The 16,696-nt window shown below is 29.3% G+C and overlaps 1 protein-coding gene across 7 annotated transcripts in view; it reads right to left on the minus strand.

The window, feature by feature from the left end:
- Nucleotides 1-16,696, minus strand: part of LOC142336194 (guanine nucleotide exchange factor subunit RIC1-like) — a 221,025-nt gene that overhangs the window by 115,872 nt on the left and 88,457 nt on the right. For all 7 annotated transcript variants that reach the window (XM_075384847.1, XM_075384846.1, XM_075384842.1 and 4 more), the window contains 2 exons: nucleotides 11,079-11,289; nucleotides 10,786-10,890 (listed from right to left, as the gene is read on the minus strand). In XM_075384847.1, coding sequence (XP_075240962.1) covers nucleotides 10,786-10,890; nucleotides 11,079-11,289 — 316 coding nt within the window. The remainder of the gene's footprint in view (nucleotides 1-10,785; nucleotides 10,891-11,078; nucleotides 11,290-16,696) is intronic.

Below are 16,696 nucleotides of genomic sequence, written 5' to 3' on the forward strand. Positions count from 1 at the left end.
TAAGAAAAACGTAATAATGCGTAATTCAAAAATACAAAAGTTATCAACATTTCGATCCATTATCAAGACTACATTTTAAAAACGTAATAATGAGTAATTCAAAAAGAAAAAAGTTAATCACATTTGCAGTCATAATCAAGACTATAATTTAAAAAATGTAATAATGTGTAATTCAAAAAGGAAAAAGTTATTCACATTTGGAGTCATTATCAAGACTAGATTTCAAAAAAGTAATAATGGGTAATTCAAAGAGAAAAAAGTAATTCACATTTGGAGTCAATATCAATACATTTATAAAAACATAATAATGGGTAATTCAAAAAGAAAAAAATTGTAGTCATTATCAAGACTACATTTTTTAAAAAAAACGTAATAATGGGTATTTCAAGAAAAATTTATTCACAATTGGAGTCATTATCAAGACTAAATTTTAAAAAAAGTAATAATGGGTAATTCAATGAGAAAAAAGTTATTCATATTTGGAGTCAATATCAATACATTTATAAAAACATAATACTGGGTAATTAAAAAAAAACTTATTCACATTTGGAACCATTATCAAGACTACATTTAAGAAAAACGTAATAATGCGTAATTCAAAAATAAAAAAGTTATTCACATTTGGAGACATTATCAAGACTACATTTGAAAAAATAACGAAATAATGGGTAATTCAAAAAGAAAAAAGTTATTCACATTTGGAGCCATTATCAAGACTACATTTAAGAAAAACGTAATAATGTGTAATTCAAAAAGGAAAAAGTTATTCACATTTGGAGTCATTATCAAGACTAAATTTTAAAAAAAGTAATAATGGGTAATTCAATGAGAAAAAAGTTATTCACATTTGGAGTCAATATCAATACATTTATAAAAACAAAATACTGGGTAATTAAAAAAAAACTTATTCACATTTGGAACCATTATCAAGACTACATTTAAGAAAAACGTAATAATGCGTAATTCAAAAATAAAAAAGTTATTCACATTTGGAGACATTATCAAGACTACATTTGAAAAAATAACGTAATAATGGGTAATTCACAAAGAAAAAAGTTATTCACATTTGGAGCCATTATCAAGACTACATTTAAGAAAAACGTAATAATGTGTAATTCAAAAATAAAAAAGTTATTCACATTTGGGGACATTATCAAGACTACATTTGGAAAAAAAACGTAATAATGGGTATTTCAAGAAAAAGTTATTCACATTTGGAGTCATTATCAAGACTAAATTTTAAAAAAGTAATAATGGGTAATTCAATGAGAAAAAAGTTATTCATATTTGGAGTCAATTTCAATACATTTATAAAAAGATAATACTGGGTAATTAAAAAAAAGTTATTAACATTTGGATCCATTATCAAGACTACATTTAAGAAAAACGTAATAATGCGTAATTCAAAAATAAAAAAGTTATCAACATTTGGAGACATTATCAAGACTACATTTTAAAACGTAATAATGAGTAATTCAAAAAGAAAAAAGTTAATCACATTTGCGGTCATTATCAAGACTACAATTTAAAAAATGTAATAATGTGTAATTCAAAAAGGAAAAAGTTATTCACATTTGGAGTCATTATCAAGACTAAATTTTAAAAAAAGTAATAATGGGTAATTCAAAGAGAAAAAAGTTATTCACATTTGGAGTCAATATCATTACATTTATAAAAACATAATAATGGGTGATTCAAAAAGAAAAAATTGTAGTCATTATCAAGACTACATTTTTTAAAAAAAAAACGTAATAATGGGTATTTCAAAAAAGTTATTCACATTTGGAGTCATTATAAAAGACATTTAAAAAACCTAACAATGGGTAATTCAGAAAGAAAAAAGTTATTCAAATTTGGAGTCATTATCAAGACTAAATTAAAAAAAACGTAATAAGGGGTAATTCAAACAGAAAAAAATTATACACATTTGGATTCATAACCAAGACTACATTTGAAAAAAAAAACGCAATAATGGGTAACTCAAAAAGAAAAAAGTTATTCACATTTGCAGTCATTATCAAGACTACAATATAAAAAATGTAATAATTTGTAATTCAAAAAGGAAAAAGTTATCCACAATTGGAGTCATTATCAAGACTAAATTTTAAAAAACGTAATAATGGGTAATTCAAAAAGAAAGTTATTCACAATTGGAGTCAATATCAAGACAATTAAAAAAACATAATAATGGGTAATTCAAAACGAAAAAAGTTATTTACACGTCGAGTGATTATCAAGACTGCATTTAAAAAATGTGAAAAAAACGGTTAAACCAAGACTACATTAGGAAAATTAATAATGCGTAATTCAAAAAAAGGTTATTCACATTTGGAGTCATCATCAAGACTACATTTTAAAAAAGCGTAATAATGGGTAATTCAAAAAAAAAACTATTCACGTTTGGAGTCATTATCAAGACAATAAAAAAAACATAATAATGGGTAATTCAGAAAGAAAAAAGTTATTGACAATTGGAGTCATTATCAAGACTAAATTTAAAAAAAAACGTAATAATGGGTAATTCAAACAGAAAAAATTTATACAAATTTGGATTCATAATCAAGACTACATTTGAAAAAAAAAACGTAAAAATGGGCAATTCATACCGAAAAAAGTTATCCAAATTTGGAGTCACTATCAATACATTTATAAAAACATAATAATGGGTAATTCAAAAAGAAAAAAATTGTAGTCATTATCAAGACTACATTTTTTTAAAAAAAACGTAATAATGGGTATTTCAAGAAAAAGTTATTCACATTTGGAGTCATTATCAAGACTAAATTTTAAAAAAGTAATAAAGCGTAATTCAAAAAGAAAAAAGTTATTCACATTTGGAGCCATTATCAAGACTACATTTAAGAAAAACGTAATAATGCGTAATTCAAAAAAAGTTATCAATATTTGGAGACATTATCAAGACTACCTTTTAAAACGTAATAAAGGGTAACTCAAAAAGAAAAAAGTTATTCACATTTGGAGCCATTATCAAGACTACATTTAAGAAAAACGTAATAATTCGTAATTAAAAAAAGTTATACACATTTGGAGACATTATCAAGACTACATTTTAAAAACGTAATAATGAGTAATTCAAAAAGAAAAAAGTTAATCCTATTTGCAGTCATTATCAAGACTACAATTTAAAAAATGTAATAATGTGTAATTCAAAAAGGAAAAAGTTATTCACATTTGGAGTCATTATCAAGACTAAATTTTAAAAAAAGTAATAATGGGTAATTCAAAGAGAAAAAAGTTATTCACATTTGGAGTCAATATCATTACATTTATAAAAACATAATAATGGGTGATTCAAAAAGAAAAAATTGTAGTCAATACCAAGACTACATTTTTTAAAAAAAACCGTAATAATGGGTATTTCAAAAAAGTTATTCACATTTGGAGTCATTATCAAGACATTTAAAAAAAACAAAAAAATGGGTAATTCAAAAAAAAACTTATTCACACGTGGAGTCATTATCAAGACTGCATTTAAAAAATGTAAAAATGGGTAATTCAAAAAGAAAAAAGTTATCCACATTTGGAGTCATTATCAAGACTATATTGAAAAACGCAATAAAGCGTAATTCAAAAAAAAGTTATTCACATTTGGCGTCATTATCAATACTACAATATAAAAAAGGTAATAATGTGTAAATCAAAAAGGAAACAGTTATTCACAATTGGAGTCAATATCAAGACATTTAAAAAAACATAATGGGTAATTCAAAAAGAAAAAAGTTATTCACATGTGGATTCATTATCAAGAGTGCATTTAAAAAATGTAAAAATGGGTAATTCAAAAAGAAAAAAGTTATTCACATTTGGAGCCATTATCAAGACTACATTTAAGAAAAACGTAATAATGCGTAATTCAAAAAAAGTTATCAATATTTGGAGACATTATCAAGACTACCTTTTAAAACGTAATAAAGGGTAACTCAAAAAGAAAAAAGTTATTCACATTTGGAGCCATTATCAAGACTACATTTAAGAAAAACGTAATAATTCGTAATTAAAAAAAGTTATACACATTTGGAGACATTATCAAGACTACATTTTAAAAACGTAATAATGAGTAATTCAAAAAGAAAAAAGTTAATCCTATTTGCAGTCATTATCAAGACTACAATTTAAAAAATGTAATAATGTGTAATTCAAAAAGGAAAAAGTTATTCACATTTGGAGTCATTATCAAGACTAAATTTTAAAAAAAGTAATAATGGGTAATTCAAAGAGAAAAAAGTTATTCACATTTGGAGACAATATCATTACATTTATAAAAACATAATAATGGGTGATTCAAAAAGAAAAAATTGTAGTCAATACCAAGACTACATTTTTTAAAAAAAACCGTAATAATGGGTATTTCAAAAAAGTTATTCACATTTGGAGTCATTATCAAGACATTTAAAAAAAACATAAAAATGGGTAATTCAAAAAAAAACTTATTCACACGTGGAGTCATTATCAAGACTGCATTTAAAAAATGTAAAAATGGGTAATTCAAAAAGAAAAAAGTTATCCACATTTGGAGTCATTATCAAGACTATATTGAAAAACGCAATAAAGCGTAATTCAAAAAAAAGTTATTCACATTTGGCGTCATTATCAATACTACAATATAAAAAAGGTAATAATGTGTAAATCAAAAAGGAAACAGTTATTCACAATTGGAGTCAATATCAAAAAATTTAAAAAACATAATGGGTAATTCAAAAAGAAAAAAGTTATTCACATGTGGAGTCATTATCAAGAGTGCATTTAAAAAATGTAAAAATGGGTAATTCCAAAAGAAAAAAGTTATTCAAATTCGGAGTCATTACCAAGACTACATTTTATTCAAATTTGGTGTCATAATCAAGACATTTAAAAAAAACGTAAAAATGGGTAATTCATACAGAAAAAAGTTATTAACATTTGGAGTCATTATCAAGACTACATTTTAAAAAAAAACGTAATAAAGCGTAATTCAAAAAGAAAAAAGTTATTCACATGTGGAGTCATTATCAAGACTGCATTTAAACAATGTAAAAATGGGTAATTCCAGAAGAAAAAAGTTATTCAAATTTGGAGTCATTATCAAGACTACATTTTATTCAAATTTGGAGTCATAATCAAGAAATTTTTTAAAAAAACGTGAAAATGGGTAATTCATACAGAAAAAAGATATCCACATTTGGAGTCATTATCAAGACTATATTTTAAAAAAAAACGTATTAAAGCGTAATTCAAAAAGAAAAAAGTTATTCACATTTGGAGTCAATATCTAGAGTACTTTTTAAAAAAAACGTAATAATGGGTAATTCAAAAAGAAAAACAGTTATTCACATTTGGAGCCATTAGCAAGACTACCTTTGAAAAAATCGTAATAAGGGGTAATTCAAAAAGAAAAAAGTTATTCACATTTGGAGTCATTATCAAGACTACATTTTAAAAAGACTTCATAATTCAAAACTACATAAATAAAAACTTAATAATGAAGAATTCAAAAAGAAAGTTATTCACATTTGGAGTCAATACTAAGACTACCTTAAAAAACGTAATACTGGCTTATTCAAAAAAAGTTATTCACATTTGGAGTCACTATCAAGACAACCTTTGAAAAAAAAACGTAATAATGGAAAAATCAAAAAGAAAAAGTTATTCATATTTGGAGTCATTATCAAGACTACAATTAAAAAAACGTAGTAATGGGTAATTCAAAAAGAAAAAAGTTATCCACATTTGGAGTCATTATCAAGACTATATTGAAAAACGCAATAAAGCGTAATTCAAAAAAAAGTTATTCACATTTGGCGTCATTATCAAGACTACAATATAAAAAAGGTAATAATGTGTAAATCAAAAAGGAAACAGTTATTCACAATTGGAGTCAATATCAAGACATTTAAAAAAACATAATGGGTAATTCAAAAAGAAAAAAGTTATTCACATGTGGAGTCATTATCAGGAGTGCATTTAAAAAATGTAAAAATGGGTAATTCCAAAAGAAAAAAGTTATTCAAATTCGGAGTCATTACCAAGACTACATTTTATTCAAATTTGGTGTCATAATCAAGACATTTTAACAAAAACGTAAAAATGGGTAATTCATACAGAAAAAAGTTATTAACATTTGGAGTCATTATCAAGACTACATTTTAAAAAAACCTAATAAAGCGTAATTCAAAAAGAAAAGAGTTATTCACATTTGGAGTCATTATCAAGACATTTTAAAAAACGTAATAATGGGTAAATCAAAAAAATATTCACAATTGGAGTCAACATCAAGACATTTTAAAAAACGTAAAAATGGGTAAATCAAAAAGAAAAAAGTTATTCACAATTGGAGTCGATATCAAGACATTTAAAAAAACTATATAATGCGTAATTCAAAAAAAATTATTCACATGTGGAGTCATTATCAAGACTGCATTTAAACAATGTAAAAATGGGTAATTCCAGAAGAAAAAAGTTATTCAAATTTGGAGTCATTATCAAGACTACATTTTATTCAAATTTGGAGTCATAATCAAGAAATTTTTTAAAAAAACGTAAAAATGGGTAATTCATACAGAAAAAAGATATCCACATTTGGAGTCATTATCAAGACTATATTTTAAAAAAACGTATTAAAGCGTAATTCAAAAAGAAAAAAGTTATTCACATTTGGAGTCAATATCTAGAGTACTTTTTAAAAAAACGTAATAATGGGTAATTCAAAAAGAAAAACAGTTATTCACATTTGGAGCCATTAGCAAGACTACCTTTGAAAAAATCGTAATAAGGGGTAATTCAAAAAGAAAAAAGTTATTCACATTTGGAGTCATTATCAAGACTACATTTGAGAAAAAACGTAACAAAGCGTAATTCAAATAGAAAAAAGTTATTCACATTTGGAGTCAATATCTAGAGTACTTTTTTAAAAAAAAACGTAATAAGGGGTAATTCAAAAAGAAAAAAAGTTATTCATATTTGGAGCCATCAGCAAGACTATCTTTGAAAAAAACGTAATAATGGGTGAGTCAAAAAGAAAAAGTTATTCACATTTGGAGTCATTATCAAGACTACATTCGAAAAAAAAGTAATAATGGGTAATTAAAACAGAAAAAAGTTATTCATATTTGGAGTCAAAATCAAGACTAAATTTAAAAAAAAAACGTAATGAGTAATTCAAAAATAAAAAAGTTATTCACATTTGGAGTCATTATCAAGACACTACTATTAAAAAACTTAATGATGGGTAATTCAAAAAGAAAAATCTTATTCACATTTGCAGTCATTATCAAGACTACATTTAAAAGAAAGGTAACAAAGCGTAATTCAAAAAGTAAAAAGTTATTCACATTTGAAGTCATCATCTAGAGTACTATTAAAAAAAAAACGCAATAATGGGTAACTCAAAAAGAAAACAGTTATTCACATTTGGAGCCATTAGCAAGACTACCTTTGAAAACGTAATAAAGGGTAACTCAAAAAGAAAAAAGTTATTCACATTTGGAGTCATCATCAAGACTACATTTTAAAAAAACTTCATAATGGGTAATTCAAAACTACATTAAATAAAAACTTAATAATGAAGAATTCAAAAAGAAAGTTATTCACATTTGGAGTCAATAGTAAGACTACATTAAAAAACCTAATACTGGCTTATTCAAAAAAAGTTATTCACATTTGGAGTAACTATCAAGACAACCTTTGAAAAAAAACGTAATAATGGAAAATTAAAAAAGAAAAAAGATAATCACATTTGGAGTCATTATTAAGACTACAATTTAAAAAACCGTAATAATGGGTAATTCAAAAAGAAACATTTATTCACATTTTGAGTCACTATCAAGACTAAATTAAACAAAAACGTAATAATGGTTAATTCAAAAAGAAAGTTATTCACATTTGGAGTCTTCATCAAGACTACTTTTTTAAAAAAAAATGTAATAAGGGGTAATTCAAAAAGAAAAGTTATTCACATTTGGAGTCATTATCAAGACTACTTCTGAAAAAAAAGTAATAATGGGCAATTAAAAGAGAAAAAAGTTATTCATATTTGGACTCAAAATCAAGACTAAATTTAAAAAAAAACATAATGAGTAATTCAAAAATAAAAAAGTTATTCACATTTGGAGTCATTATCAAGACTACTATTAAAAAACGTAATGATGGGTAATTCAAAAAGAAAAAAACTTATTCAAATTTGCAGTCATTATCAAGACTACATTTAAAAAAAAGGTAACAGCGTAATTCAAAAAGTAAGAAGTTATTCATATTTGGAGTCATCATCTAAAGTACTATTTTTAAAAAAAAACGCAATAATGGGTAATTCAAAAAGAAAAAATAAGATTCACATTTGGAACCATTAGCAAGACTACCTTTTAAAACGTAATAAAGGGTAACTCAAAAAGAAAAAAGTTATTCACATTTGGAGTCATTATCAAGACTACATTTAAAAAAAGTAATAATGCGTAATTCGTAAACAAAGAAGTTATTCACATTTGGAGTCATTATCAAGAGTACTTTTTAAAAAAACGTAATAACGCGGTCATTATCAAGAGTACTTTTTAAAAAAAACGTAATAATGCGTAATTCAAAAAAAGTTATTCACATTTGGAGTCATTATCAAGACTACATATTTAAAAATTACCCGGCAGATTGCCGGAAAAAAGCCGTTGATTCCAATGAGCATGATTGGGATTGAATGAATAGAAGATATTGAAAAAAAATTTGTACCAAAACATTTTTAAAGTCCGATTTATTTTGATGGCATTTCGTAGTTGAACATACTTCTGTTTCTAAGAGAGAGGCTACAGGGGCTACTAGCAATACCAATAAGCATTACAGATGGCAACTAATACTTACAGGAACGACGTTCAAATAGCGGGCATCTAAAATTAAGCTTCATGGGTTAATCCCGTTTCTAATTCTGACTTCAATTTTTATACTGCCTCTGTTCATTTTGAATTGCTTTGCTGAGCAACTGATTTTCATAATCACTTTTAGCAGAATGAGAGAAGAGAGAAACTAACATACAAAAATCAAATAGATTTTACGCAAAATGTTGAAAAAGCGGCAAAATGAGGTAAAGCAAAACATTTTTTTGTTCGACGAAGTAAAAAAACATAACAGGACAAGTCCTGACGCACAATTAAAAGAATTTTCATTGACTAAACAGAAAACTAGACGTGGAATGAACTATGAATAGATTGCAAAAACCATTTAGAAAAAAATCCGATCCAAAAAATCGAAAAACAGTAAAATTCAAAATGAAATTGCAGCAGGTTAACAAAAAACCACTAGCGAGAAAGCGAATTTTTGTTCAAACACCGGTTTCTTACTCTACTTCAAAAAAAAGAGCAAATAAAATTCTCCCCGCAAAACCACTCGCTTTTTCGCTCCACTTCCTGTTTCGGCGTGCCCAAAATCACCACTCGAATTTGACTTCAAATATCATTAAACTGTGTGAACAGATATTAAAAAACATAACCGGACGAATTCCGGAACTGGCTCGAAGTGAAAATCCAATTAGACGCCATCCAACTACTTATCCGACAAAACATGCTTACTTAGGATAATCTTGAAACAGATCCATGAAACGAAGTACAAACAGGAAAATCGAATCTGTTAAAAATGATAAAAAATCTGATTAAATTTTGTCATAAATTGAGATCCTAAAACAACTATTTCTGCTCAAATTACTTCACCAAAACAACTAGTGCCTACTGAAACCACTTGTCAAAATTCTTTAAAAATACTTGAAGCCAAATCATGAAAAAAAAGCTCTTACAAACAACCTGAACTAAAAAACTGGAAATTATAAATTTTTTTATTACAAAAGCACAAAAATCCAAAGGAAAAATCACTTCAGCCAATAGAGCATCCAGATGCTCGCAGAACAATAGGCAAGTCATAATTGGCATAGAAACTCGTCTAAAAAACGGGAAAAAACGAAGAACTGCAAAAAAATAAGAAAAATAGTTTCAATTTTCGCCATTTTTTGTCATATTTCTCAACAAAAAAATGCTTCATATCCACAAAACTGTAACCAATTGTTATCTATAAAATGCACAAGTCATAGCTGTCTTTTCAATACCCATTTGAGGCAGAAAAAAACAATCGTCAAAAAATCGCAAAAAAATTAGCCCAAAAATCAGCAATAAACATGAAGAAAAGAAAAAGAAACCTCCGATAAGCATAAACACTACCAAACACACCATGAAATTAAAACAAAATCATAACGAAACCGTTTAACCAAAAAAATGAAAAAAACTGCTTTAAAATGCCGTGCGTGAACTAAAAATTTCGCTCGCTTAGAATTTTTTTTCACATCTCAACTTCTCGATCTCTAGAAAACAGCGATATGAACAAAAACCACTCTCTTTTCGCTCCGCTTTTCACTTTTGTTCAGCACCAAAATTACTCCAAATTTTTTCACGCGTTTCATTTCCCGCTTCAAAAATCAATTCAACAAAATTGATTCAAAAAAGGACTTTTCCAATACTCCTCTTCGAGTCGCAAAAAGACAGCGCCCCAAAACAATTCAAGTTCTTTGAATTGTTAAAAAAACAGGAGCGCTATAATAGCCGACTGAGAAGATGAGGGCGGCTATTAAAAAAGGTAATAATGCCTAATTCAAAAAACAAAAAAAAACTTATTCACATTTGCTTTGGAGTCATTATCAAGATCACATTAAAAAACGCATGAATTAAATTACGAGCTGAGGTCATGGCAACGGCAGCAGCATTCCTAGCTACGTAAGATCCGGGAGAAATCTAGGGCACACAATTCAAATCTCTATCTCTTACTAACCCATTTGATGTGCAGCCACATCTGTGAACATAACGCCCAATACTGAGTCTGGGTAGGGCACAAACATATGCAGAGGAGTCTCTTGAATGCGGATCAGATCACACGCTGAAAACATGTAGTTAGTTCCAGAAGAATAATATTTGTTATGAAAAAATACTTCTTTATTGCAGGCTACAATCCGAATCCATGTAATTTAAAAACTGTCTGCTTTTCTTATATGATGAAAAACCTAAACCCACAGTTTATCAGTTTATTTGCTTTCATTTGATAATAGAGGGCGCAAAGGAACTAACTTCTTCCGTTGTTATTTGAATTTATTTCCAGTTTGAACATAATCAGAGTTGATTGACCATCTAACACCGAAAAGAAGTTATTGTACTTGTTCACAACAAGAGGCTTCCGACTTCCATTTCTCAGAGGTCTTTCTGAAGCTGCTGAGGTCTGCAATGCAGCTGAGCTCTTGAAACTGTTCTCCAAGTTCCTCAGTCTGCTGTAGCTACGCACCTAAAAACACCTCTCGATGGACAATAAAAACAAAATAAAAAACAGCCGCTGATTATCTGGTCCTAGTAGAGTAACAACAATCGTTAAAATTTATATTTTTCAACTTCCATTTCTTTTTGTCACAGAAACTCCAAGAACTGTTTTTGTAAGTTTTTCAGCTACTATAATTTGAACTGTGGGAAAAAAGATTTACCAAGAAAATTAAAAGATTCCCAAAAGTATGAGGAATAAGAATTTTTGCAAATAATTTTTACGAAAAGTTTTCTGTAACTGTAGTAACCGCTGGTATATTTATACAGTTCTTCTAAAATTTGCATCAGAAAATGAAAACTTACCAGAAATTTTTACACTTTGAATTAAATGCTTTCAAAGAAAAAATAACCCGACTTTTTTCACAGTGCTCATTTAACAGCAATGAAAAAAATCATTTAGCAAAAAGGTCAATCACCACAAATTTTTCTTTCAGCATAGGGTTTCAGAAACAATACGAACTGCTTTGTTTGCAATCCAACAAAGTTCAAAATTAGTAAAATTGGCGAGCTTCATAATCATCATCCACTAACCAACCCACAGCGTTACCAATAAAGTAGATAATCTGATCAAAAGATGGAGGCGACAAATTAAAAATCGCGAGAAGTCCTGGTTCCAAGTTCCAAGAATCTTCAACGCAAAAATTTTCAACACCATGGGAGAACATGCAAAATATTTTAATAACATTCACAAAGAAACATAACCTAATTCGTCTACTTTTGGACGAATTGCTCTCAAACGGCTGGCGAAGCAACATTTTAGAAGGCCGCCTGGGCTAGAGACTGTTAAAGTGCAAAAACTTCTGACAGGGTTGGCATTCGCCCTCTTGAATAAGAGTGGGGGACATTAACTCTACGCTACACGGGATGTACGTGCATCGCTCGGCATTTATATTAGCAACAGACTTCATAAATGCGCACAACTAAAATCACTTAAAAAAATCAAAAAGTCAACCGCGAAAAAGTCACTGGAGAAGTGAAGAAGAAAGAATGTTCTAGAACAAAACGGCCGAGCGAAAATTTTGCATAAAGCAGACAAACCTTTACAATTATTGGTTCAAACTTCGTTCGAGAGCAATTAAAAATCCGGAAACAGCAGAGAAACGATGTCAGAAGTGAAAACGATGTCAGATTACCTTAGGTTGCAAAACGAACCAGCTCTTCAATAAGACAAGAGTTTTCGCTCCTTCTACTCTTTCGGCAAACATAACAAACAATCATATATGATTTCCGATTGATCGCAAAATCATAAAAAAATAAGAACGTCTGAAAAACGGTCAGAGCAGCAACAAACTAAGTTCATTGGGGTACTGAAAAAACTGCGCAAAAACTTCAATTTCATTTTCTCGGCTATGATCACATCAAGAAATCATGTCTTGCTGAATGCATGTGCTGCTGAATTCGCATATATAGAACAACACCCAAGCACTCACAACAACCAAAACAGCCGAAAACAGACAAACACAAAACACACAGACAAACACATACAAACACACATACAGAAAACACACACAAACACGCACACAAAACAAACACACACAAACAACACACACACGCGCGCGCGCACACACATACAAAACACACACACACACACAAACACAGAAAACACACACACACACACACACACGCCCGCGTACACGTTTATTGTGCGTGAACTGTTTAGCGTGGAATTTTGATCAACTATACCTAAAAGATTTCGACCATCCAGAGAATTTTTTAGCAAACACAACCAACTAGTTGCCGGAAATGCTGCGGAAGAAGATAGACTTGCGTGCCGTATAATAGAGAAAGAAAAGAAATAGATGCAGTGATAAGTTGAAGAAGTTATCGACGTAGCTCAAAAAACTATGCAGAAAACATTCAGCGATAAATCAATAGAACTTGGTCGAATTTAATCCGCAGAAGCCTTTTTATTACGAACTGTATTACACGCATGAGTTGCGCTGACCTAAAATTTATTCAAATTAAAATTAAAATTACTCGAATTATTTGAAGTGCAAAAGGTATTTTATTGAGTGAGGCAAGTCACATATGATCAAAATCTAATCACGCAAATGACCTAAAAACTTTTGCCAGAGAGTGTAAGATATGAGGTCACGCACGAAAAAAACCGTTAAAGAAAAGAAGAAATATTTCGGAAAATTTGACCTTTTCAGCTTTGTTGAGTGAAAAAAATGTAGAACGCAAAAGAGCGTCAGTCAGCAAAAAAGAAAAAATAGACAGAAGACTCGGAATGGATTCGAAGTATAAATTAACTTCCACTAGCCATCCACTAATTGATAAAACTTTATTATACTATTCAATTTGAATAAACGACCGGAGTAAAAAATTATTAGGGGAAAAGTAAATTATTAAATTATTTTCTTCGATAAATTTTATTAAGTTGCGAGCAGAAGCATTGTACATGATAAACTATCTGCTACAAAATAATTTAGTTCAAAAATCGACTTCCATATGATAGCTTAAATATAACCAACGATACATCTCGAATAGGAGAAAATCGAGCAAAAAAGAAATAGTTAAGTACAAAACCTAAAAAGTGTTATATTCTATAATACTGTTCTCTCTCTGAAAACTGCGAAGTCGCAATAATTGCTATCAGCACGACTCAAAACATTTTTAAAAAACGAAATTGTTTTACAACTACTTTTCTAGCTCTCTCCCTCTCTCGCAAAAAACAATATGATCAGAAAAGAACTCTTTCCTCTTCAATTCGTTCAGCGGTTTGATCTAAACACTTAGTTTGTACATCTGGCATTGACGTTTACATCCAGTTTTAAATACAACCAAAAAATTATCTATCAAAAAACATACCCGGCAGGTTGCCGAAAAACAGGCGCCGTAACACCGATTGGGATTGAAAGAACAGAAAAAAATGACAAAAATGATTGTAAGAAAAGATTTTGAAAGTGCTAACTAAATTGATTTCATTTCGTACTTAGACAAATTCATGTTTCTTAATGAGAGGATGAGGGGTTGGCCATTATCAATACCAATTAGAGATGGTAACTAAAACTTTTAAAAAAACTTCCAGTCCCAGGCATCCAAAATATGTCTTTTTGGGTTTATACCGTTTCTGTTTCTAATTTCGTTTTCAGATACTGATTCTGTTCCCTTTAGATTACTATGCTGGGCAACTGCTGTTTAAGAGTACTTTTTAGCAGAATGAGCGAATAATTAAATTAGCCAAGAGAAGTAAATACACCTAGCTTATTTCATGCGAAATTTTGAACAAGCTGTGAAATAAGATAAAGCAAAACAAATTTGTATTCGACGAAGTGAAAAAAAAACATAGCAGGACAGCTTCTGACCTACAATTTTGACAGCTCATTGACTAAAAAAATAACTAGACCTAGAAAGGACTAAGAATGGACAGGGAAAACCATTTCACAAACAACCCGATCAAAAAAATCAAAAATCACTAAGAACAGAAGACGAATTGCAAGCGCAGGAACAAAAATTCACAATACAGAAAGCGAATTTTGTTCAAACACCGTTTTCTCACTGTACTTTGAAATTAAAGCGAAAACAATTCACAGCACAAAACGTCGCGCTTGTACGGTGCAATTCTTGTTTCGGCGTGACCAAAATCACCACTCTAATTTGACTTCAAAAATCATGAAAATGCGTGAACAGATCTGCAAATTTCATTTAAAAGTTCCTACAATTTCTGATACTATTATCTTCATAATCAATTAGTTGTCTTTACTGACTATCGAATAATGCCATTAAAAATTATAATTGACCAACAAAGATCCAAAAAATCAAAACATTACAACAAATTTAACAAAAATGGTAAGTTGTAATGGAATATAGATAAATTTACTCATACAAAAGAATATCAATGTTTTTAAAAACCATCCATCAACCCATTGAAAAAATCACAGCCATTTTGGGTGTTTAGGTTTGTAATACCAAAACATATAGCTCAAAAAACAGACATCAAAAATTATGACTTGTAAAAGAACTTCACGAACTTCCAAAAGCGTTGTTTGGATACCCTGCAAACAAAAATTCAAAAAATGACGAAATTAAAAACGTGAAATATTTTGGGTGCAAAAACAACAAAAAGTTATCTTTTCACCTTAAATTAAGGCCTTCGGAGCAGGTTCAGCACTCTAAGCCCTTGAAAGACTAAGGGGCTTCTAATGAAACTTAATGAACACTGAGCGTTATCTGTTTAACCCGTAATTGAAAACTCAGTCACAGAAAAAAAAGCGATCACATCTTCCAAAAATCATAGCAGGACAAGTCCTGGAAACAATCTAAAGAATTGAACGAAAAACTTAGAGCTACTGTACCTGACCAGCAGATAAAGACCAATGGCAGCCGAAAACACAAACAATCTCAAAAGTTAACAATCAAAGAAACTTATCAAAAATCACTGCTAAAACTTTTGAAGATTTTATCCTGAAGGTCAAAACTGATCCATTTCCATTAACTGATTAACCCGCGCACAAGCGTGACCAAAATCACCACTCTAATTTGACTTCAAAAATCATGAAAATGCGTGAACAGATCTGCAAATTTCATTTAAAAGTTCCTACAATTTCTGATACTATTATCTTCATAATCAATTAGTTGTCTTTACTGACTATCGAATAATGCCATTAAAAATTATAATTGACCAACAAAGATCCAAAAAATCAAAACATTACAACAAATTTAACAAAAATGGTAAGTTGTAATGGAATATAGATAAATTTACTCATACAAAAGAATATCAATGTTTTTAAAAACCATACATCAACCCATTGAAAAAATCACAGCCATTTTGGGTGTTTAGGTTTGTAATACCAAAACATATAGCTCAAAAAACAGACATCAAAAATTATGACTTGTAAAAGAACTTCACGAACTTCCAAAAGCGTTGTTTGGATACCCTGCAAACAAAAATTCAAAAAATGACGAAATTAAAAACGTGAAATATTTTGGGTGCAAAAACAACAAAAAGTTATCTTTTCACCTTAAATTAATGCCTTCGGAGCAGGTTCAGCACTCTAAGCCCTTGAAAGACTAAGGGGCTTCTAATGAAACTTAATGAACACTGAGCGTTATCTGTTTAACCCGTAATTGAAAACTCAGTCACAGAAAAAAAAGCGATCACATCTTCCAAAAATCATAGCAGGACAAGTCCTGGAAACAATCTAAAGAATTGAACGAAAAACTTAGAGCTACTGTACCTGACCAGCAGATAAAGACCAATGGCAGCCGAAAACACAAACAATCTCAAAAGTTAACAATCAAAGAAACTTATCAAAAATCACTGCTAAAACTTTTGAAGATTTTATCCTGAAGGTCAAAACTGATCCATTTCAATTAACTGATTAACCCGCGCACAAGCCTTGAAAGAGTTTTATTTGCAAATAACAGTAGAA

Source organism: Convolutriloba macropyga, chromosome 3 (genome assembly GCF_964194025.1).
Source record: "Convolutriloba macropyga chromosome 3, txConMacr16.3, whole genome shotgun sequence".
Taxonomy (NCBI): Eukaryota; Metazoa; Xenacoelomorpha; order Acoela; family Convolutidae; genus Convolutriloba; species Convolutriloba macropyga.